The sequence below is a fragment of the Thamnophis elegans genome, chromosome Z, assembly GCF_009769535.1.
Source record: "Thamnophis elegans isolate rThaEle1 chromosome Z, rThaEle1.pri, whole genome shotgun sequence".
Lineage (NCBI taxonomy): Eukaryota > Metazoa > Chordata > Lepidosauria > Squamata > Colubridae > Thamnophis > Thamnophis elegans.
This window is the reverse complement of record NC_045558.1, coordinates 110,939,778-110,960,532: the sequence shown is the minus strand read 5'-3', so window position 1 is coordinate 110,960,532 and position 20,755 is coordinate 110,939,778. Positions and strand designations below refer to the sequence as shown.

The 20,755-nt window shown below is 35.0% G+C and overlaps 3 protein-coding genes across 3 annotated transcripts; all 3 read right to left on the bottom strand.

Annotated features, from left to right (window-relative positions):
* Positions 1-348: 348 nt before the first annotated feature.
* Positions 349-1,326, bottom strand: LOC116521439 (olfactory receptor 14A16-like). The gene has a single exon (XM_032236113.1). The coding sequence runs from the start codon at positions 1,315-1,317 to the stop codon at positions 349-351; it is 969 nt and encodes a 322-aa protein (XP_032092004.1). The 5' UTR covers positions 1,318-1,326.
* An 8,320-nt stretch (positions 1,327-9,646) lies between these two features.
* On the bottom strand, positions 9,647-10,597 carry LOC116521438 (olfactory receptor 14C36-like). The gene has a single exon (XM_032236112.1). The coding sequence runs from the start codon at positions 10,595-10,597 to the stop codon at positions 9,647-9,649; it is 951 nt and encodes a 316-aa protein (XP_032092003.1).
* Positions 10,598-19,566: 8,969 nt separating this feature from the next.
* LOC116521437 (olfactory receptor 14A16-like) lies at positions 19,567-20,508 on the bottom strand. The gene has a single exon (XM_032236110.1). The coding sequence runs from the start codon at positions 20,506-20,508 to the stop codon at positions 19,567-19,569; it is 942 nt and encodes a 313-aa protein (XP_032092001.1).
* Between the last annotated feature and the right edge of the window lie 247 nt (positions 20,509-20,755).

Below are 20,755 nucleotides of genomic sequence, written 5' to 3'. Positions count from 1 at the left end.
ATACAGCATCTTTCCTAGTGAAATGAGCCACCTAAATCTGAAAGTCTCTTTTAATTTTAATATATTACTTTTTAATTTAATTTCTATACTTGCCCATCTCAACTAAGTGACTCTGGGTGATTAACAATTATAAAACAATTAAAAATGTTACAAAATAAATATACATATAGAAGAAAATTACTCTAACAATTGTCAGTAAAAATATCAGTAAAACTAGGACCAGGCACATAGGGATGTTTTTAAAACCGTACAAATGTCTAAAAAGATTAAGTCCATTTTAATTTTGAAGGAAAGATATTCCAAAGGGCAAGGACTACAGCAGCAAAATATGTCTCCTGGCTATAGTCATCAGATATTCCTTGGATAACAGGACTTGCAGAATACCCAACATGCCAGTTTAGATTTAGACATTACTTTCCACACAGCCTCTTGGATATCCTTGTTTCTGAAGCTATAAATGATGGGATTCAGAACAGGAGGCAACACTGCATACAATACAGCAGACAGTAAATCTATTGTGGGAGAAGAAAGATTTTGTGGTCTCAAGTACGAAAACATAGATGTAATGATAAATAAAGAATAGACTGTCAAGTGTGGACTGCAAGTTGAGAAAGTTTTATATCTTCCTTGATTGGATGGAATTTTTAAAATAACTGAGAAGATATAACCATAAGAGGCAAAAACAAATCCAGTACAAAATGAACTCGCAATGAATCCAACTATCCACATGAAAATTTGATTACGTTTTGTATCAGTGCAAGAAATCTTTTGTAACTGAGGAACATCACAAAAAAATTGTCCAATGATATTCAACCCACAGAAATTTAATTGAAAAGTTAGGCTGGTTTGCAACAAAGCATGGATAAAGGATGTAATCCAGGAAGCAAGTGCCATTTGGCTGCATGCACCCCAGTTCAAAATAAGGCTATATCGTAGAGGACGGCAGATAGCTACATAACGATCATAAGCCATGATGGTGAGCAAGGCAACCTCAGAACCTACACAAGCAATAACTAAGAACACTTGAGTCATACATCCAGGAAAAGTGATCGTTTTGTTATCTGTCAATGAAACTGCCATTGATTTGGGGATGGTGGTTGTGATATAACAAATATCAGTCAATGATAGGTTAACCAAAAAGAAATACATAGGGGTGTGCAGGTGATGGTTCAGGATCACAACAAATGCAATGAGTGAATTCCCAATCAAAGCTATCAAATAAATGAAGAGAAGTAAGAAAAAAAGGCGAAGTTGTACACCATGGTCATCAGAAAATCCCATCAGAAAGAATTCAGTCACAGTGGATTGATTGGCCATTCTTTTTATTTCAATTGTTCTGGATAAAAACAAAGTATGATTAGAGATCAATAGAGGTACCAAATCTTGGACAATGATCTTGCTAAACACATCATTGATATCCATATATGCAAAAGTATTATTACTTAGAGTAATACATAAAAGAGTTTTCCATGATTGAGATGTTAAGGAGATATTAACTTTGTTCAGAAAATATTTTTTTTTTTATTTTAGAAATTCAGACTATCGTATAATAGAACTTGTAAAGCTTTTTTTGTTTTTGTTTTACTTCCAAAACACCCTTCACAAAATTTTTGGAACATTAACATATTTGATAAGTAATTGACTGGGAAAGAACTCTGTTTACAAATCACATACAAACACAAAAAGTATATATCAACATTATATTAATTTATTTGACTATAGGTAGTCCTTGACTTATGACCACAACTGAGTTGAAAATTTTTGTTTCGAAGTGAAAGATTTGTTAAGTGACTTTTGCCCCATTTTATGGCTTTTGTGTCACAGTTGTTAACTGAATCACTACTGTTGTTAATAACACAGTTGTTAAATAAATACAGCTTCCCTGTTGACTTTGCTTATCAGAAAGTCACAAAAGATGATCACATGACCCTGGGATACTGCAAACTGTCAAAAATATGAGTCAGTTGCCAAGCATCCAAATTTAAATCACATGACCATGGGATGCTCCAATGGTCGTAAGTGTGAAAACAGTCGTAAGTCATTTTTCTCAGTGCTGTTGTACCTTCATCACTCTTGTAAGTAGAGGATTACCTATTAAGAAGAAAATCATCACTTGGCATGTCTTCATCTGAAGAAATAAAGAAAATAAAGAGTTGCTTAATTTCATTTAGAATAATGGAGCCTACACAGCTTTTATAGTTTTCTGTTGAAAGCTAGGTGTTATAGCCATCAATGTAAATTCAGGATAATGTCAGGATAGAGTCCTCAGTCTCAATCTCTGTGTTACAGTATTATGCAGTGTTTCTGAATACAGGTGAAATCCTTCTACTCTATCCTATAGCATTTGATCCCAGTTTGGTGGTCCAAAGAAAGTTTCTGTTGTCAGTATAGGTAGGTGGAGATAGGATTATAGACAAGGGATTACAATTACTTGATTGAGTTATTTTGGTTTTAATGTGAGATTAACTACTTTGGTATGACCAGATGATTCTCAAAATAACCCTCTTGAAGTAGATGTTCTTACTTTTATATATTCAGCAGTATGTCCTTCCAGTTTAGAACTCCATTTAGAATCAGGTGCAAAAAACTACTTTAAAATAATCTGATTAAATCCTTAAAAAGATTTCTTTCAAATTGCATTACTACAGCAAAAATTTTAAATGTTGCTCTGACACTACATCAAGCATCATTATTCTGATTTTTATTTACTTGTTAAATTTCATCATAGTCTGTGTAACCAAAGAGAATCTTACATATAATAAAAAAGCAAAGTTACTATGATTATGGTTCATTGAAGTTAGCAACTTGTTTACATTGCATCTGGCCTTTTTATCCACATGTGCCAAAGAAAAATGAATAAATGCCAATTTGTCCTATGTATTAGAGTGCATTAAAACATGGAAAATAAAAGAATTTTTGAAAATAAAGATATTGTGCCTTTAGATTGCTGTCCTCAATTCTTCTAACAAAACCAATTATCTGGTCATTTCTGCTTTAATTAGTGATGATAATCTATTCTAACCTACTCAAGCTTTTTATAAATAATTATTTATAATTAGAAAGTTATCTTCTTCCACATATCACAAATACTGTAAGAAAAAATGCATCCTGATATCATTTACAATAATGATATTTCTGGACATATTTGTTTAAGATATACTAATCCAGAAATATTAAACCAACCATATCAATATCCTTTTTTAAACTATTTAGATCAACTGAAATTATCCAACATTTATTAAATGTCTCTTATTTCATAACTGAAGAAGATCTGAGGACTAGGATGAATTAGCGAATATTCTACAGTACTTACTTCTGCTTATTTTGCTTCCAGAAAGAATCTGCCAACTTCACTGAGAATAAATGGAATTTTACCCAGGATATCTTTGACACAAGTTGCATTATCTCTGTGGTTTGTTGTGTTTTACAAAGTCACTCCTGGGAAACACAACAAATCTCATATTCCCAAATGAATAGTCATTGTAATAAAGAAAATATATCCCTTTGTAAAGAACAATGCTCTTTTAAACTTCCGTTTTTGTGTCCTTAAATAAACATTCTTTGTTTTCAATAGATCATATACTGCTCAGAACCTTTTGTTAACTTTTGCATCACTCAAAATTATTTCATTCATTTTTTCTGATAATCTTTCGGCTATCAATCAATTTCCCCCAAATTTTCATCATTTTTATATTTGATTGTTTATCCCCTTTTTCTCTAAACCCAATTAATTTGGACTTGTACATTTATTTTCAGATCCCTACATATTTATAAATCATGTAATCCAGCCAACATTTATTTCCAATAATGGAAATTCTCAGTTTAACACCCCCCCCCCCCAATATCTGAATATCACAATCAAGGATAATTCATCTCCCCAAACCTCAAGACACTAATTTTACCTTAAGGATTCTGTACACATTTTCCATTATTGAGCTTAAAAAGTATTATTCTTCCAAGCTAGACCATCATTACAATAAATGACACAAGAATTTCAGAAATGTTACAAAAGCAGAATCTTGAAAGCCCATCGTAGTTACTTTCTGTTTTAGGAGTGTTGTAAGTTAACACCCACCCCTCTCCTAGAAGAATGAAATATTTTAGGAAATATTAAAAGGGCAGAATATTTTCCCTAAAAAGGAGTCATAAACTAACCCCTCCTTCATTAATGGGCCATTAAGGTCTGGGCCAGTCTATTCTACATAACAAAGTTCTACCTCCTTCAGGCAGAGCCATTCAATTGCCCTTCATTGCATCACCCAGCAAGATTCAACCAAACCTGACACAGAGACAACCTACAAAGCTAGCTATGACTTCTAATAGCAACCAGTTATGATACTCTTCTTGTGCTTCAGGAAGTTCAAAGCCCAGAGAGGGTACAAAACCCAGGCACTCTCAGCATCTGTGACCTTTTTTTTTTTACCCCAGGACCAAGAAACCCATGTGGTCCTGTCCACCATTAAACCATCTTTCCAAGCAGTCTCCATGTTTCCAGTGTCTTTCTTCCCTCTTGGAACTGAACCCAAATGGACATTTCTTCCAATAGGAGAAAATATAATATTTGTGAAATGATGTTTTGTACTGACTATATTTCAGGAGTGTATTTATAACAGAATAACGGAGTTGGAAGGGATCTTGGAGTGCTTGATTCATGCTGCCATCACTCTGCTAAACAAATTCCTTCAAAACTATCAAACTATTCACTAAGTCTGCATTACTATTACTTTTAATCTCATCATCATTCCTATCACCCATCTCCTGCCACTTATGACTGCAGGACTGTAACTTTGTTGCTTATATCCTTACGATTTCTTTTGATATTGATTATTTCCTGATTGCTTATTTGTACCCTATGATTATCATTAAGTGTTGTACCTTATGATTCCTGATGAATGTATCTTGTCTTTTCATGTACACTGAGAGCATATGCACCAAAGACAAATTCCTTGTTTGTCCAATCACACTTGGCCAATAAAGAATACTATTCTATATTCTGTTCTATTACCTAAACTAGGTAACATTATTAGTACTAGTAGTAGAACTGATGCTACCACTAATAATGTTGTCCTTCAGTAATTTTAAAATCTTAATATTCAAAATTCCAATATTCCAACAGGTGGCACAGTGGTTAAATGCAGCACTGCAGGCTACTGCTAGATCAGCAGGTCAGCGGTTCAAATCTCACCAGCTCAGGGTTGACTCAGCCTTCCATCCTTCCGAGGTGGGTAAAATGAGGACCCAGATTGTTGGGGGCAATATGCTGACTCTCTGTAAACTGCTTAGAGAGGGCTGAAAGCCCTATGAAGCGGTATATAAGTCTACTGCTATTGCTATTGCTATTGCTATTCTTAGTCCATTTAGCAATTTCTGTAGGTTAAATGTTGCCTTTCTTTTTGCTGTTTATTTTAAACTCTTAAAAATTATAAACACTAATTACTATGTTCATTTTTTTTATTTTAAGGATTTAAGACACTCACTCATGTATTTCCAGACTCATCATTTTTTTTTAAAATTGTTCATGAGTGACTTCTGAAGGTAGTTAGCAAGGAAGAGCACAAACTCGAAACGATTCTGTTTGTGGCTAGAGCAACTATAGTGAATTCCTTCATGTCCAGGCCCTCCACCCCAAACCCTGCTATCTGTAGTCACTTTATGAGCAGCAATGATAAAGAGAAATAGCTTGAGTTGACTCACTTTATATGTATGTGAAACAGAATAGTTGAGGTACATAAAATTTCCTTGAGGAATGAGATCCAATTACTTTTAAAGACATAATCTCAAAAATATCTTCTTCTCTTTTTTTTTGGCTAAAACTGTTTTTTGAAAGAAGGTGCATTTTTGGCAGCAGATTTGACTTCCCTCCCCATAGACAAATACCTTAGAGTAGCTGATTGCATTTGGTGAAGACCCAAGGAATCTGAAGGTACCTCTCTTACAACAATATTTAATACCATCAAAATACAAAATGAAATCATTAATTGATGAAAAAGGTAAACTCTAATCATACAGAAACAAAAGGATTCCAATAGATAGAGTTATTGTATTGATGTAAAAATAATAAGAAAGAACAGAGGACTTTATTCAATGATTGTATAAAATATCATACACTAAGGTTTTTCTTCAATTATCTCTTCCAGCTGCATTGTAAGTAATCATTCAAAACAATCACAAGGGTGCACAACCCTTTTGAACATTACTGTTTTGAACATTACCATAGGAACATGGAAATGGGGAAATCATTCAGATTCTCTGTGGCAAGGTTGCATTGACATAATAATATACAGTATCTTTCCTAGTGAAATGGGCCACCCAAATCTGAAAGTTTCTTTTAATTTTAATATATTACCTTTTAATTTAATTTCTATACTTGCCCATATCAACCAAGTGACTTTGGGTGATTAGCAATTATAAAACAATTAAAAATGTTACAAAATAAATATACATATAGAAGAAAATTGCTGGACAGGAAGTTCTCCAGTTGAATAGATGTGGGTGATATGGGCTCCTAAGAGTCTCACATGAATCCTGTCTGACAAACCATCTCCGAAGATTCTTTTGAATCAGAACCCTCTCTGGATGTGGGGGCAAAGAAGGGCAGTGTGTCATTATACCCTGAGAGACACAACAGATTTGCCTATGAATCGGAGTCGGGGTGGCAGTCTTCATCACAGACAAGATGCTGGCTTTTTTGTCAAAATAAGTTTGGAACAGGTAGAGACTGGGAGAGATAAAAGACCTGATAAGAGAATTTGTCTAACCCACAACTATAAATTAAACTTAGAAAAGGCCAAGAAAATTTGAGAACATAAACAATACTGATGGTCAGATTGGGACTTTTTTTTTTTCCTAAAAGAAAAAGAAGAAAGAAAGGTTGAGGGTTGTAATACCCCCCCGCCGCCCGAAGTTCTTTGTCTGCACTTTTGAATAGAAGAACAGAAAGCAGAGCAGTTACAAATCCCCATAATTATAAACATTACATTTGGTTTTGGATCTTAAACAGAAACCAATATTTTTACTTTGTTTGAATTTCTTCCAGCTAAAATTATCAAGAAAAAAGTGTGTCTTCTTCTGAACCCACTCAATATAAACTCTAATTTTGTCTCAGATATCAAATAGAAACCAAGTATTTTTATCTCTTTTTTTCTGATAACAGATAACCTAACCTTGACTGTGTGGGAAGTTTTAACTAACCAATTACCATAAACCAGAAGTTGGAAGAGCAGGAGGCAAAAGAGACACGTATGCGGATCTAGCTCTTTATAAGTTTATTCTAATTGATATGTTTTGAGCAGCTGTGGCTGATTGGAGATGGAAGGTGACAGGGGGAAGAATTATTACAGAGACAAGAACTGGAAAATGCTAGGATTTTTTTCTTTCCTTTTTTTCCTCCCCCCCCCCTTTCATCTTTTTATTTTACTGGAAAAGATTAAGATGGCTCTAGCTTCACTTCCAGTCTCACAGTAGCTAAAACTTAAGGTGGACCAGACCCTTAAAATAAGACTTTGTATAACTAACTGCAATCTTGGAACTGGATATTAAGAAAGAACCAAGATGTCTCCCATCATTTTCCCCGATAGCAGTAGAAATGAACAAACTTAATAGAATTGTGAACCCAGCGAAGCATATATCTAAAGAAGAATTCAAAGAAGAAGGGGGACAAGAGGGGCAAGATAATGAAGAAGTAGAAATGGAGGAAAACAAAAGGCAGACAAAAGAGGTTGATGTTGTAGTGGTATAAGGGAAATTGAAGGGAGAGGTTTGCCCCAACAAAGAGAAATAAAAAAACATCCTTTTTGTGGTGACCTAGGGAAAGTTGGAGAGAGTGGATGTGCCAAAGCAAAGAGAAGGGAGAGAGAAAGAGTAGAGAAGTGGGACAAAAGACTTACTAGGAAAAAAAATCAGATAACCAGGAATTTTTATGTGGGAGAATATAAAACTAAGATAAGGGTTTTATTTCTAAATATGACAACAAAATGGAGTTATAGCAATAGCAATAGCAATAGCAGTAGACTTATATACCGCTTCATAGGCCTTTCAGGCCTCTCTAAGCGGTTTACAGAGAGTCAGCATATTGCCCCCAACAATCTGGGTCCTCATTTTACCCACCTCGGAAGGATGGAAGGCTGAGTCAACCCTGAGCCGGTGAGATTTGAACCGCTGACCTGCTGATCTAGCAGTAGCCTGCAGTGCTGCATTTAACCACTGCACCACCTTGGCTCTCAATTAGTTGCTAATTGATTGAATGTAATAATGGAAAGATAGTTAAGCAAAGGTTGAAATATATGGAATATTGATAAATATGATATTGATATTGATGTGGGGAGGTTGTCAAAAACATGACAATAAAATGGAGTTGCTAACTGGTTGAATATATTAATGGAAGATAACTAAACAAAGCCCAAAATATATAGAATGTGGATAAATATGAAACTGACATGGGGAGGTTGTAAAGCAGAGGTTTGCCATTCACTATTATACATGATAATTAAACTCAGTGGCAAATTGACTGGAAATGACAACAGAAGGACAATTAAGCATGGGTTATATATATGAAACATGGATATACATACAACTTTTAAGATGACGAAATAAAGCAAGATGTTTACCGTTTGTTATTCTATACAATAGATTAAGAGAATTGAAATGAATATTGAACAGCAAGGTTTGCCATTCATAAACAACTAAAGGTAATCTAATCCAAGACATGGAAAAATTGGAGAGGGAACTTGAAACACACTTATAATGGGAAACTATTCAGTCTTAAAGGTAGGATCACAAATTGGAGGCATGTAAATATGTATAATTATATAAAGATAATGATGACAATAGCTGGGAATTGTAACCAGGTCTACATCTCGACCAAAATTAGGCTGGGGGGGGGGGGTTAAAAGTACAATGATTATATATGTATACTTTTTTGTTCTATTTTCTTTTTTTTTAAAGGAGGAAAATATAGGTTTAAAATTAAATATGTAACTTGAAAAGGAACTACAAATACCATCAACATAAAATGAAGTTTGCTCAGAAGCTGAAATACACCAAGCAAATGAGATGAAGAGTGGGAAGAAAATGAGAATGGTAAAAGAAGGAGAGAGGGATAGGAGAGAGGGTAGGAGCAGGAAGAGGAGGAGAGAAATGAAGTGTGGAAAGGGGAGAGAAGAGTAGGAGAGAGGAAGGGAAAGTAGAGAAGGGAAAGAGGACAGAGAGAAGAAAGGAGATAGGGAGGGGATGATAGAGGGAGAAGAGAGGTGAATGCACAAATATACTGTATGGAGAGCAGAAGAGCCAATAACTGTTTTTTTCCCCTTTTTTCTTTTAGGGAGTTGATGGTAAGATGAATTGATGTAACCATTTAATAATACAATACGATGTTGGCTATGTAATAGTATAAATGTGATTATATGCTATAAAAATGGAAAATAAAGAAGACTTTATTAAAAAAAGAAGACAATTGTCAGTAAAAATATCAGTAAAACTAAGACCAGGCACATAGCCAAGTTTTTAAATTCTTATAAATGTCTAAAAAGATTAAGTCCATTTTTATTTTGAAGGAAAGATATTCCAAAGGTCAAAGACTACACCAACAAAATATATCTCCTGGCTATAGTCACCAGATATTCCTTGGATAACAGGACTTGCAGAATGCCTAACGTGCCAGATTAGATTTTGACATTACTTTCCATACAGCCTCTTGGATATCCTTGTTTCTGAAGCTATAAATGATAGGATTCAGAACTGGGGGCAACACTGCATACAAGACAGCAGACAATAAGTCTATTGTGGGAGAAGAAAGAGTTTGTGGTCTCAAGTACGAAAACATAGATGTAATGATGAATAAAGAATAGACTGTCAAGTGTGGACTGCACGTTGAGAAGGTTTTGTATCTACCTTGAGTGGATGGAATTTTTAGAATAACTGAGAAGATATAACCATAAGAGGCAAAAACAAATCCAGTACAAAATGAACTCGCAATGAATCCAACTATCCACATAAGAATTTGATTAAATTTTGTATCAGTGCAAGAAATATTTTGCAGCTGAGGAACATCACAAAAAAACTGTTCAATGATGTTCAATCCACAGAAATGCAATTGGAAGGTTATGGTGGTAAGCAACATAGCATAAATGAGAGAACTAATCCAGGAAGCAATTGTCATTTGACTACATGCATCCCAGTTCAACATAAGGCTATATTGCAGAGGACGGCAGATAGCTACATAACGATCATAAGCCATGATGGTGAGTAAGGCAACCTCAGAACCCACACAAGCAATAACTAAGAACACTTGAGCTATACATCCAGGAAAAGTAATTGTTTTGTTATCTGTCAATAAAACTGCCATTGATTTGGGGATGGTGGTTGTGATATAACAAATATCAGTCAAGGATAAATTGACCAAAAAGAAATACATAGGTATGTGGAGGTGGTTATTCAGGACCACAACCAACACAATGAATAAATTTGCAACCAAAGCTATCAAGTAAATAAAGAGAAACAGAAAAAAGAACAGAAGTTGTAAATCATGGTCATCAGAAAATCCCATCAGAAGGAATTCCATCACAGTGGATTGGTTGGCCATTCTAGTTCTTTCAACCATTCTAAGCAAAAAGAAATTATGAATTGAGATTAATATTTATAACACACCTGGAGAAAACATTTGTGTGATCAGTATAGACAAATGGATATAGGATTGCAGAGTAAAGGTTATAATAGTCTGACTGAGTCATCTTACTTTTATATCAGATGATTGTCAATACACCCTTCTTGAATATGTCCTTAATGATAGTATTCATTTAGCAGCATATTCTACTAGTCAATAAATTCACTTAGTATTATGTCCAATAAATTGCTCTAAAATAATTTGATAAATCCTTACAATACTTCCTTAAAATCAAAAGAATTTTTTTCAGGTTCCATCACTACAAATGAAAGTTAAAATTGTTGGCCTGAGACTAGCTCAGGAAGAATTATTATTATTACATAAGATAAACAAAGTTTATCCACAGATATATTCATTGACTGGTGAAAATTTAATAATTGACATGTAACCAAGAATCCAATATATATTAAGGAAATATCTAAACATATAGTTCCAAGTAAGGTGATTTTTTGTATAATTAGAGTGATAAATATTTCAAGTATTGAGGAAGTCCTTTAAATGTCACTTCAAGGGCTCCAAACAGAATTTTGATAATAATATTTCTTTTTAATGGATGTTAAAATTTGACCTGCAAATAAATTTCATTTTTCCCAATTGTTTTTCTCAATCCTAACATCATGAAATATAGCAACATCATTAAATCAGACTTTTTTTATTTTATTCTTAAAATAACTGAAGAGAAACATATAACAAGAAAAATATAAAATTGTTATCATTACTTGAAAATTATTGTGTAATGTGCATAATACACAATTCATGCAGATTTTTAAATCTGCATGAATGTATGATAGGCGATAAAAAGATGTTGGAATTAATGTTCCACTAATTCTCTTTCCTCAAATCTTTTAACACAACCAATTTCATGGGTATTTCTGCTTTAAATAGAAATGATAATATGCTCTGTTATCAGGCTTATTATCCATAATTATGTGTATTATTTTCTTCCAATTCTGTAAAATTATTATAATAAAATGCATCATTTTAGCATATAATTCACAATAACTATACATATATACATACATGCATGCATGCATGCATGCATGCATACATACATACATACATACACACACACATACACACATACATACATACACACACACACACACACACATAAATAAATAAATGCAGCAATATTAAACCAAACATATCAATATATTCTTAAAATAAACTTCTACTGCGAGGTGTCCAATGTTTATAAAATATCTCTTCATTTATAACTGAACAAATATGAGACTCAGATGAGTGAATAGATATTTCTATTTACCTTTGCTTACTTTGCTTCCAAGATAACTCTTCCAAGAGTATAAATGGACTTTTGCAAAAAATAACCTTGCCACAAAAATGGAAGAAATTGTATCATCTTTATTTTTTGTTGTGTTTCAGAAAGTCACGCCTTGAGGAACACAATAAAGCTTATACTGGGATGCACTACTTAACTAAGTCCTATAGCACATACTTTCATACTCTCATACTTTTTCTCTTTTATAATGTGAAATATATACTCTGTAGCAGCTTCTAATGACTCCCAAATGAATAAAGATTATCTTTGAGAAAATGTACCCTTATAAAAGACAATATTCCTATAAACTGTCATTTTTTTTAAAATAAACATACACGAATAACTGTACTGTATTACTCAGTCTCTTTTTACCAACATTTGTATTATTCAAAAGCACTTCAACTTTCCCCTATCTCTAATTCTGCCAAAATACATAATTTAATCAATTTGCCCTGAGTTTTCACTATTTTTTTTATAACTAGAGATTGTTCATTCCTCTTTTCCTCTAAACCTGGGTGTCAACTGGTGGCCCATAGGCCAGATGCATCATATGCTGGCCACACCCACTCCAGCTCCATGAATGGGGAAAACATCATGAAACATCATGTGACAACAATGTGACACCGCTAGTTTGACATCTGTACTCCAAACCCAGCAAATCTGGTTTTATACATTAATTTTCAGATCTGTGCACATTTATATATCATTAAATGTATCTAACATTCCTTTCAAATGGTTTGGAATATCAGCCAATGAACCAGAATCATCTGAATAGAAAAATCTGTGTTAATTCAAGTATTTTGAAATAAGTGTCAAATGATACTTCTGAGACACAATAGCAGGATCTTGAAAGCCCATCAGAGTTACTTTTTGCCCCAGGTAAAAAACAAACAAGCATCAGAATTAAATGGTTGAGATAAACTAGTTGCCCTTGCACTGGTAGTGATGCAAGAGGATGAAACTGACTCCTTGATATCTTCTCTTATGTTTGACCATTCAATTCTCTGAGCTCACAATGTAAATGTTTAAATATTTGCCCATGTGCAGCAATTCTGTTGTCATGGCAGAATGGCAATATTTCTTCCCTTGGGTCAAGGAGAATAATCTGAATAGCATTGTCCAAAAAACCTTTAGCTGTTTAAATTGTCATCCATGGATGACAAAATGCAGGGTTGAGGAGACAAGCATAACTTCATAGAATTTCAATGCACATCAGTGGTAGGTTCTGGACCCCGGTGCAACCGGTACGATGCAACGGGGCCCAGCATCCACCACATGAACACATGCAGCACGCGTGCAGACAAGCACAGCATGCACATGCGTACTTATCATCTGCGATACTCCACGACGCCTCTGCAATGCTCCAGATGTACACTCTGTGCGTGGAAACCCCAAAGAGCTCAAATACAAGTAAGGACGGTGGGCAGGCAGGTGGGCCCTCTGGAGCACCATACCAGAATGGTACCTGGTGCTCCTGGCAGGCACTGGTACACCTGTACCTGAGTGTACCAGAGTGTACCAGTTGTAACCCAGCACTGACGCAGTCTGATTTGCAGGATTCAACTTCATTCATAATGCTGGAGAAGCTGTTATCTGCCTATGTCGAAGTCTGAGTTGCTGCCAAGGTCTTTATCTGTTTGTTTATGCATGGGCTTTCAACCACCGAAGTTTATGTTTCCTGTTAATTAAAGTGCTGTGAAATTCCAGTTAAGCTTGACTCAGCATTTGTTACTGGACGGAGGAGGGGGTCAGAACAGGAATCCATGTGATATCTGTTTCTTTATATGGTATATTTGGAAAGAATAGCAGGTGTTTTTTTTTTTTTTTTTACTAAAATATGGAAACTGTACTTCTTTAAAATCAGGTTTTTTGTTAATTGGGGAAATAAATCATTATTATTTAGATAAACCTGACTTGTTGGCCAAGATCCTACATCATTTGAAGGGAACATTAAATAATTATATGATGTATTAATGAGCATAGATCTGAAAATAAATGTATTAGAGACTAAACTGTGTTTTTAGGAATAAATAAATAATAGAAACTTATAGAACTTTTGAAAATTCACCTTGTTTCAAGTCACAATATTTTTGGCCAACTTTGCTCCAAGTTATCTAGATGGAGATCACTCATGAGAATGTTTTTATTATTTTGTTTAATAGAGCGTGAAATGTTGTACAAGATGGCCATGTTTTGTTGCTCTAAAAAAAATATTGTGAGAGATACTGTGTGTCACATTTGCTGGAATCTCAGACTCATACTGTAGAAGGCTGCGGTATGGGATCAAACAAATGACTATATCTCCACAAGTATTGCATCGGCACACATAATACTTTACCAATGTTCATTGTGGACATGTGTGCATGTTCACACAAAGTTTCATCGAAATCCATGATGATCGAGCAGAGACCCACAGACCACTCGACATGGAGTGACCCAAATATATAATGCACTTTCCCTCACTTTTATTTTGTTTAAGGTTATGGTTTTTGTGTGAGTGCATATTTTATGTATGTGTGTGGGTGTGTATTCTAAATTTAAAGTGCTGACTTTTAATGCCCAATTCCTTGAAAATAATAATGAAAAATAATAATCTTTCTTGTTTTCTGCTATCACCCTTTATGTGAGAATTGTGGTTTAATTTATTTATTTATTTATTCAATTTATTGGCCATCCATCTTACCACAATCAGAATCTGATTGGAAGGCACCTAGGAGTTTTTCTAATCCAACCCCCTGCTCAAGCAGGAGACCTTATACCATTTCAGACATCTAAGTGTCCAGTCCAGTGTAAAACAGCAGAGATAAGTCTATTGTGGAAGAGGAAATAGTTTGTGGCCTCATATATGGAAACAAAGCTGTAGAGACAAATAAAGAAAAGAAAAGACTGTCAAGAATTGATGACAGATTGAGAACACTTTGCCTTCAACAGAATTTTTAGCACAGCAGAAATTGTATAGTCATAAGAGGCAACAATAAACCCAGTATTAAATAAACCCACAATGAATCCAATATCCAAAATCAAACTTAGGTTAATTTTTGCATCAGTACAAGAAATCTTCACAAAAAATTGCCCAGTCACATTTAGTCCAGAAAAGTTTAATTGGAATTTTTTTTATTGTTATGATAGATACATATGTCAGGGAACTCATCTAAGAAGCAACTGCCATTTGGCTGCACACATTCCATTTCAGAATAAGGCTATATTACAGAGATGGCAAATAACTATGTAATGGACATAAGCCATGATAGTAAGCAATGCAACCTCAGAAGCTACACATGTAACAATTGAAAAAACAATACATCCAGGAAAAGTAATTATTTTGTTTTCTGTTAACGAAACTGCCATTGATTTGGAAACAATGATTGAGACAAGTATCAGTCAGGGATAGATTGACCAAAAAGAAATATATAGGAGTGTGAAGGTGATTGTTCTGGATAACAACAAACACAATGAGTAAATTCTCAATTAAAGCTAGTAAGTATTCTCAACACTTCTTTCTGTTCTTTTTCCAATCAGACAACACAAATATTTGTCTTCTTCCTTACTAAGTCTTGTACCATTTACAATGGATATCTTATTCTCCTGAATGTTTCCCTTTCATTATTTACTGGTCTCAGTGCACCCTTATACCAGTCTTTAACTCTAGTATGGTAATTCATATTGACTTTTGTGTTTTGTTTGAGTGCCTTATATGCAAAATCAATAGTTTAAAATTTGAATAAATGAAAAGTGTATTTCTTATGCCAAGCCTATAATGCAAAAACTCAGAAATAAATCCTATGTAGACCTAAAATTACTTTTATTGGAATAATTACAATAACAAAATCTTGAATGCCTGAATCTCCTCCCTCAGATCAAACTTTACCTTTGAATTAACTAGGGAAAAGCCTCTTTGAGATGCTTTCTTAAACTAGTTTCTTGAAATAGACTTCTCCAATCAATACTTAGGTAGATTTTCTTCCTTTTACCTTTATGGCCTTTAAATCTTATAAAACTCTGAGCAATGTGATAGTAAAAGATACCCCTCTATGCACCTGTGACCTATATATATTGCCAATTCTTTAAAATGTCTCCCCACTGCACACACTCACACTTGTGAACTACTTAGAGTAGGCTTGTGAGAAAACATCCATAGAAAACTGAATTGACTCAGAGTGATGGCAAGAATAGGAGTCAAATAGGAACCAGTGGCCCAGAAAAACAAAATGTTTATATTCATTGGCTATATTTCAGAGACAATATAGCTAATAGGTTGAATAAGTAGGAAATGATAAATTGTGAAATGGTCACTTATTTTATGGGTTGGGTTTATCAAAACCAGTCTAATATAATTAATACTATGTATGTAGGTAGGTCAAAAGTTTTTTCTGCTCTTGTTCAGTAAGCCATCAAGCTTTGTTGGGATCTCAGTGTCCATTGTAATTGTTTGCATACTTAATAAATTTATGTTGTATCATCAAAATGATGTCATTGCTTTATGTCAGGGGTGTCAAACTCAAACCATGGGGGGGTGAAATGATTTGGCCTGCAGAATGCTTACATCTGACCCACAGGGCCACCCTGGAAACAGCTCATTTTTGCTGGCAGAGTTCTTTGGCCACTACAGGCTCCCCTGACACAAATGACATATATCTGGCCATGCCCACCCCACATCCTGGGGTCAAACACAATGTTGATGTGGTGCCCACAATGAAATCGAGTTTGACACCCCTGCTTTATGTGAACCAAAACAACAGCTGTTCCAAAGGTGCTTTTTCAAGAGGCAACTGAACTTTCTTGTTTTCTTTTTAAAAAATATTTTGCTTCTCATTCAAGAAGCATATAGACAACCCAAACTCATCCTTAGCAGTCTGCGCCTGTATTCAACAGTGAAGGGACACATGGCAGAAAATATTAGGCAACTAAGAAGGATTCACCCTCATTGGCACTACTCAGGTGACGGTGAGGATACAGATAAACCTCCAAGTGGCATCAACAACTCTCTAAAAGAATGAAAATGACCAGCTGTCTGCAAGGAGAATAAATTCTTCCATTCTCCACCATCTAGCTTATTGGAGGAGAAGTGAAATGTCTGCAAAGAAAAAACAAGAAAGTCTAGCTGGTTCCTGAAAAAGCATCTTTGGGACAACCATGATCTTGATGAGTGAGAATCTCCGTAGACAAAACAACACCTATTCAATCAGAAACCAACTATTTCTGGAACTATACCATCTTCAATTCACAGTGGTGAAGGGTGCCACCATGAAAAGCAGGCCAGCAGTCTGGTGATGTACACAGATTTATTTCCCCTGCTGTATAACAGGTAAATACTAGGACCAGATTGGCCTTTCCCAGTTTAGACTGTTATGCCAGCTGTAGTCTTGCCTAGAACAGAGGATGCTGATGGAGGTTACTCATGGCCTTATTGTGCCATGTTGATTACTGTAATTTGCTATATATGGGGGTGTTCTTGAAGACCACAATATGTAGTGCAGCATCTATTTATGCAACCTCATTACTATCATGTTGTACCATTGTTGTGGGAGCTAATATTAACTAATAATATTAATTTGTCCTCTATAAAGCCCTAGTCATATAGAAGCTTGCATATTTGAGATTTTCTAGTCCCTATAGATTTTGCCTTAAAAGTCAAGAGTATGCCCATGAATGAAGAAAATCTGAATGGGTCTTTCCTGCAGAGACTTCTTTTCTCTGAAGAAACTTTCCCTATCCAAAGCAAGTAGCTTCCACTCTCTTAGATCTTCCAAATTGCAGCATCTGGTTTATTCTCAAAGATGAACTTTGGCATTTAACTGATGTGGAACTTCTGGTCCCAGGAATATTATATTAATTCTAAAATTGATCATTATATACACTGTATTTTTCTTATTATTCTGTAATTATTGTATTGGTTGCAACTGTTCATTTTTTAATATCAGTTAGAACTGTTTTAACTAAAAACTTCATACATTCCAAAATAAGATTTTTTTAAAAAAAAAAGATTAGTTATTAGTTTTTCCTTTCACTATAAATGAGATTAAAAAGCAATTTTGATTACAAGTAATAGTGAAGAACAAACCTCATGGGTTTTTTGTAGAAGGATATAAAGTATGTGTTGATATACTTTTCCTCAAATTCTAAGAACAGCATACTGAAAATATTAACACTTTTATCTTTTACATTTAATGAAACATATAGCATAGTTGTTGTGCCACCAGACTCCGACAGCGAGGGGCCCTATAAGTTGGCTCTGGAGGATGTGGAGGACCCTGGACGGGGTTCTGACTCTGAGCAGGGTGTAGAGAGGCTGGTTGGCCACCAGGAGGCACCTGAGCCTTGGATCAGTGGGGAGGAGACAAGGGAGTGTGATCCTGACATCAGCAGTGAGTTGTCCCTGGATGCCCAGCACCAAAGAGCTAATAGGCATCAGGAACAGTTGCAGAAGTACAGGAGATAATTGCACTCAGCTGGTGGTCATTAGGCTCCTCTCCAGACTATAAAAGGACTGCTTGTGCATATTCCCCTTTTGCAGAAGTCAAGGCAGGAACTAATGTTGGAGAACATTATTGTGAGCTTGGCAGGCTGGATTGCTGCCATGGCTTATCTGTGCTGGATTGCTGCCGAAGCTTGTCTGTGCCAGTTTGCTGCCAAGGACCCGTCTGTCTGTTAATTATCTTTGGCTCAGAGTGTGTTGGTGTGGGAGGAGGGGGGTCAGAACACATAGTTATGTATTATATCACTCATCTGTGGATATATTAAAAATTTAATTGCTTTTTAGCTAACAGGCATTTAGCAAATAGAGTTTAAGCATTCAAATATGATTCATTAAAAGTAGTATATATGGATTTGATTATATTTGGCCACAATTTGATTTGATTAAGACAGAAAAGACAAAATAATAAATATGATGCTCAAGATAGAAAAATCTTATTCATAAAATTTATAGAGAGTCATTGTATCAGAGGTGGATTGCTGCCAGTTTGGCCTGATTCAGCCGAAATGAGAGTGATGGCAGCAGGAGGCTTCACCCACCCAGGTGGACACTTCTGCACATGAGCAGAAGTGTTGCGTGTAAGCACAAGCAAACCAGTAGTAAACTGGTTAGCAACCTACCACTACTTTGTATAACACCTTAGTCAGGTGGATAAACATCTATTACTAATTTTCCTAGAAGGAGATTGCCTTTTGCAGACATTGAAGTGCTGTAATATATTGGCTTAGGACTGTGATCTAGTATAACCAATTACCTTACTCTGATTAAAATGAATCGTATTAAAACGAATATCTGCAATGCCATGAAAGTAAATTAAAGTGTTGTATTGAAAAATTGTACTCCTGATCCTACAGAAACAAAAGTCTGTGTGTGTTTGGGTATATGAATAAATATTATATTAATGTAAGTTATAAACAAATAAGAACAAATGACCCAGTACAATATTTGGCTGTAAATAATGTGGCCACAGATATATCCTAAATAATGTGTTCTTCCCCTCATTTACATCTAAATACTTGCAATATACAAACCAAAGCGCTAAAAGACTGTCCTATATATTAGACACTAATAATGGAGGAAAACACATCTGAAGGGGCTCAATAGAATAATGTATTTGTCACACTGAAGGTGATTCAATCAGGCTTAAAAAAATCATTTGATTTTTGATGTTATTTTCCACACAGCTGCTTGAATGTCCTTGTTCCGCAGGCAATAAATGATGGGATTCAGAATGGGAGGCAAAACAGTATAAGCAACAGCAGAAAGCAAGTCTATAATTGGAAAGGAAAGAGATTTTGGCCTCATGTATGAAAAGAAAGCTGTAGACATGAATAAAGAAAAAACTGTCAAGTGTGGACTGCAAGTCAAGAAGGCTTTGTATCTGCCTTCGACTGATGGAATCTTCAGCACAGCAGAGATGATGTAGCCATAAGAAGCAAAAATGAATCCCACACAAAAGGAACCCACAATTAATCCAAATATCCAAATCAAAATTTGATTGACTTTTATATCTGTGCAAGAAATCTTTTGCAACTGTGGAATATCACAGAAAAATTGACCAATTGTGTTTGGCCCACAGAAGTTTAATTGGAAAGTGATGACCGTTTGTAGTGATGAATAGAGCAGGGAGCTGACCCAGGAAGTAACTGTCATTTGATTGAAGGTGTCCCAGTTTAGCATGAGACTATATTGCAGAGGATGACAGATAGCTATATAACGGTCATAAGCCATGAGGGTAAGCAAGAAGATCTCAGAACATGCACTAGTAATAACGAAAAAAACCTGAGCAATACATCCAGGAAAAGTAATTATTTTGTTATCTGTCAGTGAAACTGCCATTGATTTGGGGACTGTAGTTGTGATATAACAAATATCAGTTAGGGACAGGTTGACCAAAAAGAAATACATGGGGGTGTGAAGTTGATGGTTTAGAATCACAACAATAATTATGAGTAAATTCCCAGCTATGGCTACTAAATAAATGAATAGAAACATGACAAAATGCAAACATTGGGAAAGACGGTCATCAGAAAATCCCATTAGAAGAAATTCTCTCACAGAAGATTGGTTGCCTGTTCTAGTTCTTTCAATCATTCTGTACCAAAACAGATGGAAAAAAAAGTTAGTACAGGAAACAAATGAGGGAAAATGAGTTTTACATACAGATCACTATTATCTATTTACTGTCAGAATATAGTTAAAAGTTGGTTACTTTAACAGTAATGAATTGTATTATTTGGAACAGAATGATGCATGGCTATTCACCCAGCATGTATTAATTTTGATAAAGATAGCTAAACAATTCTGCTAAATTCCTCTTTACCTAAAATTGTAAGCAAAG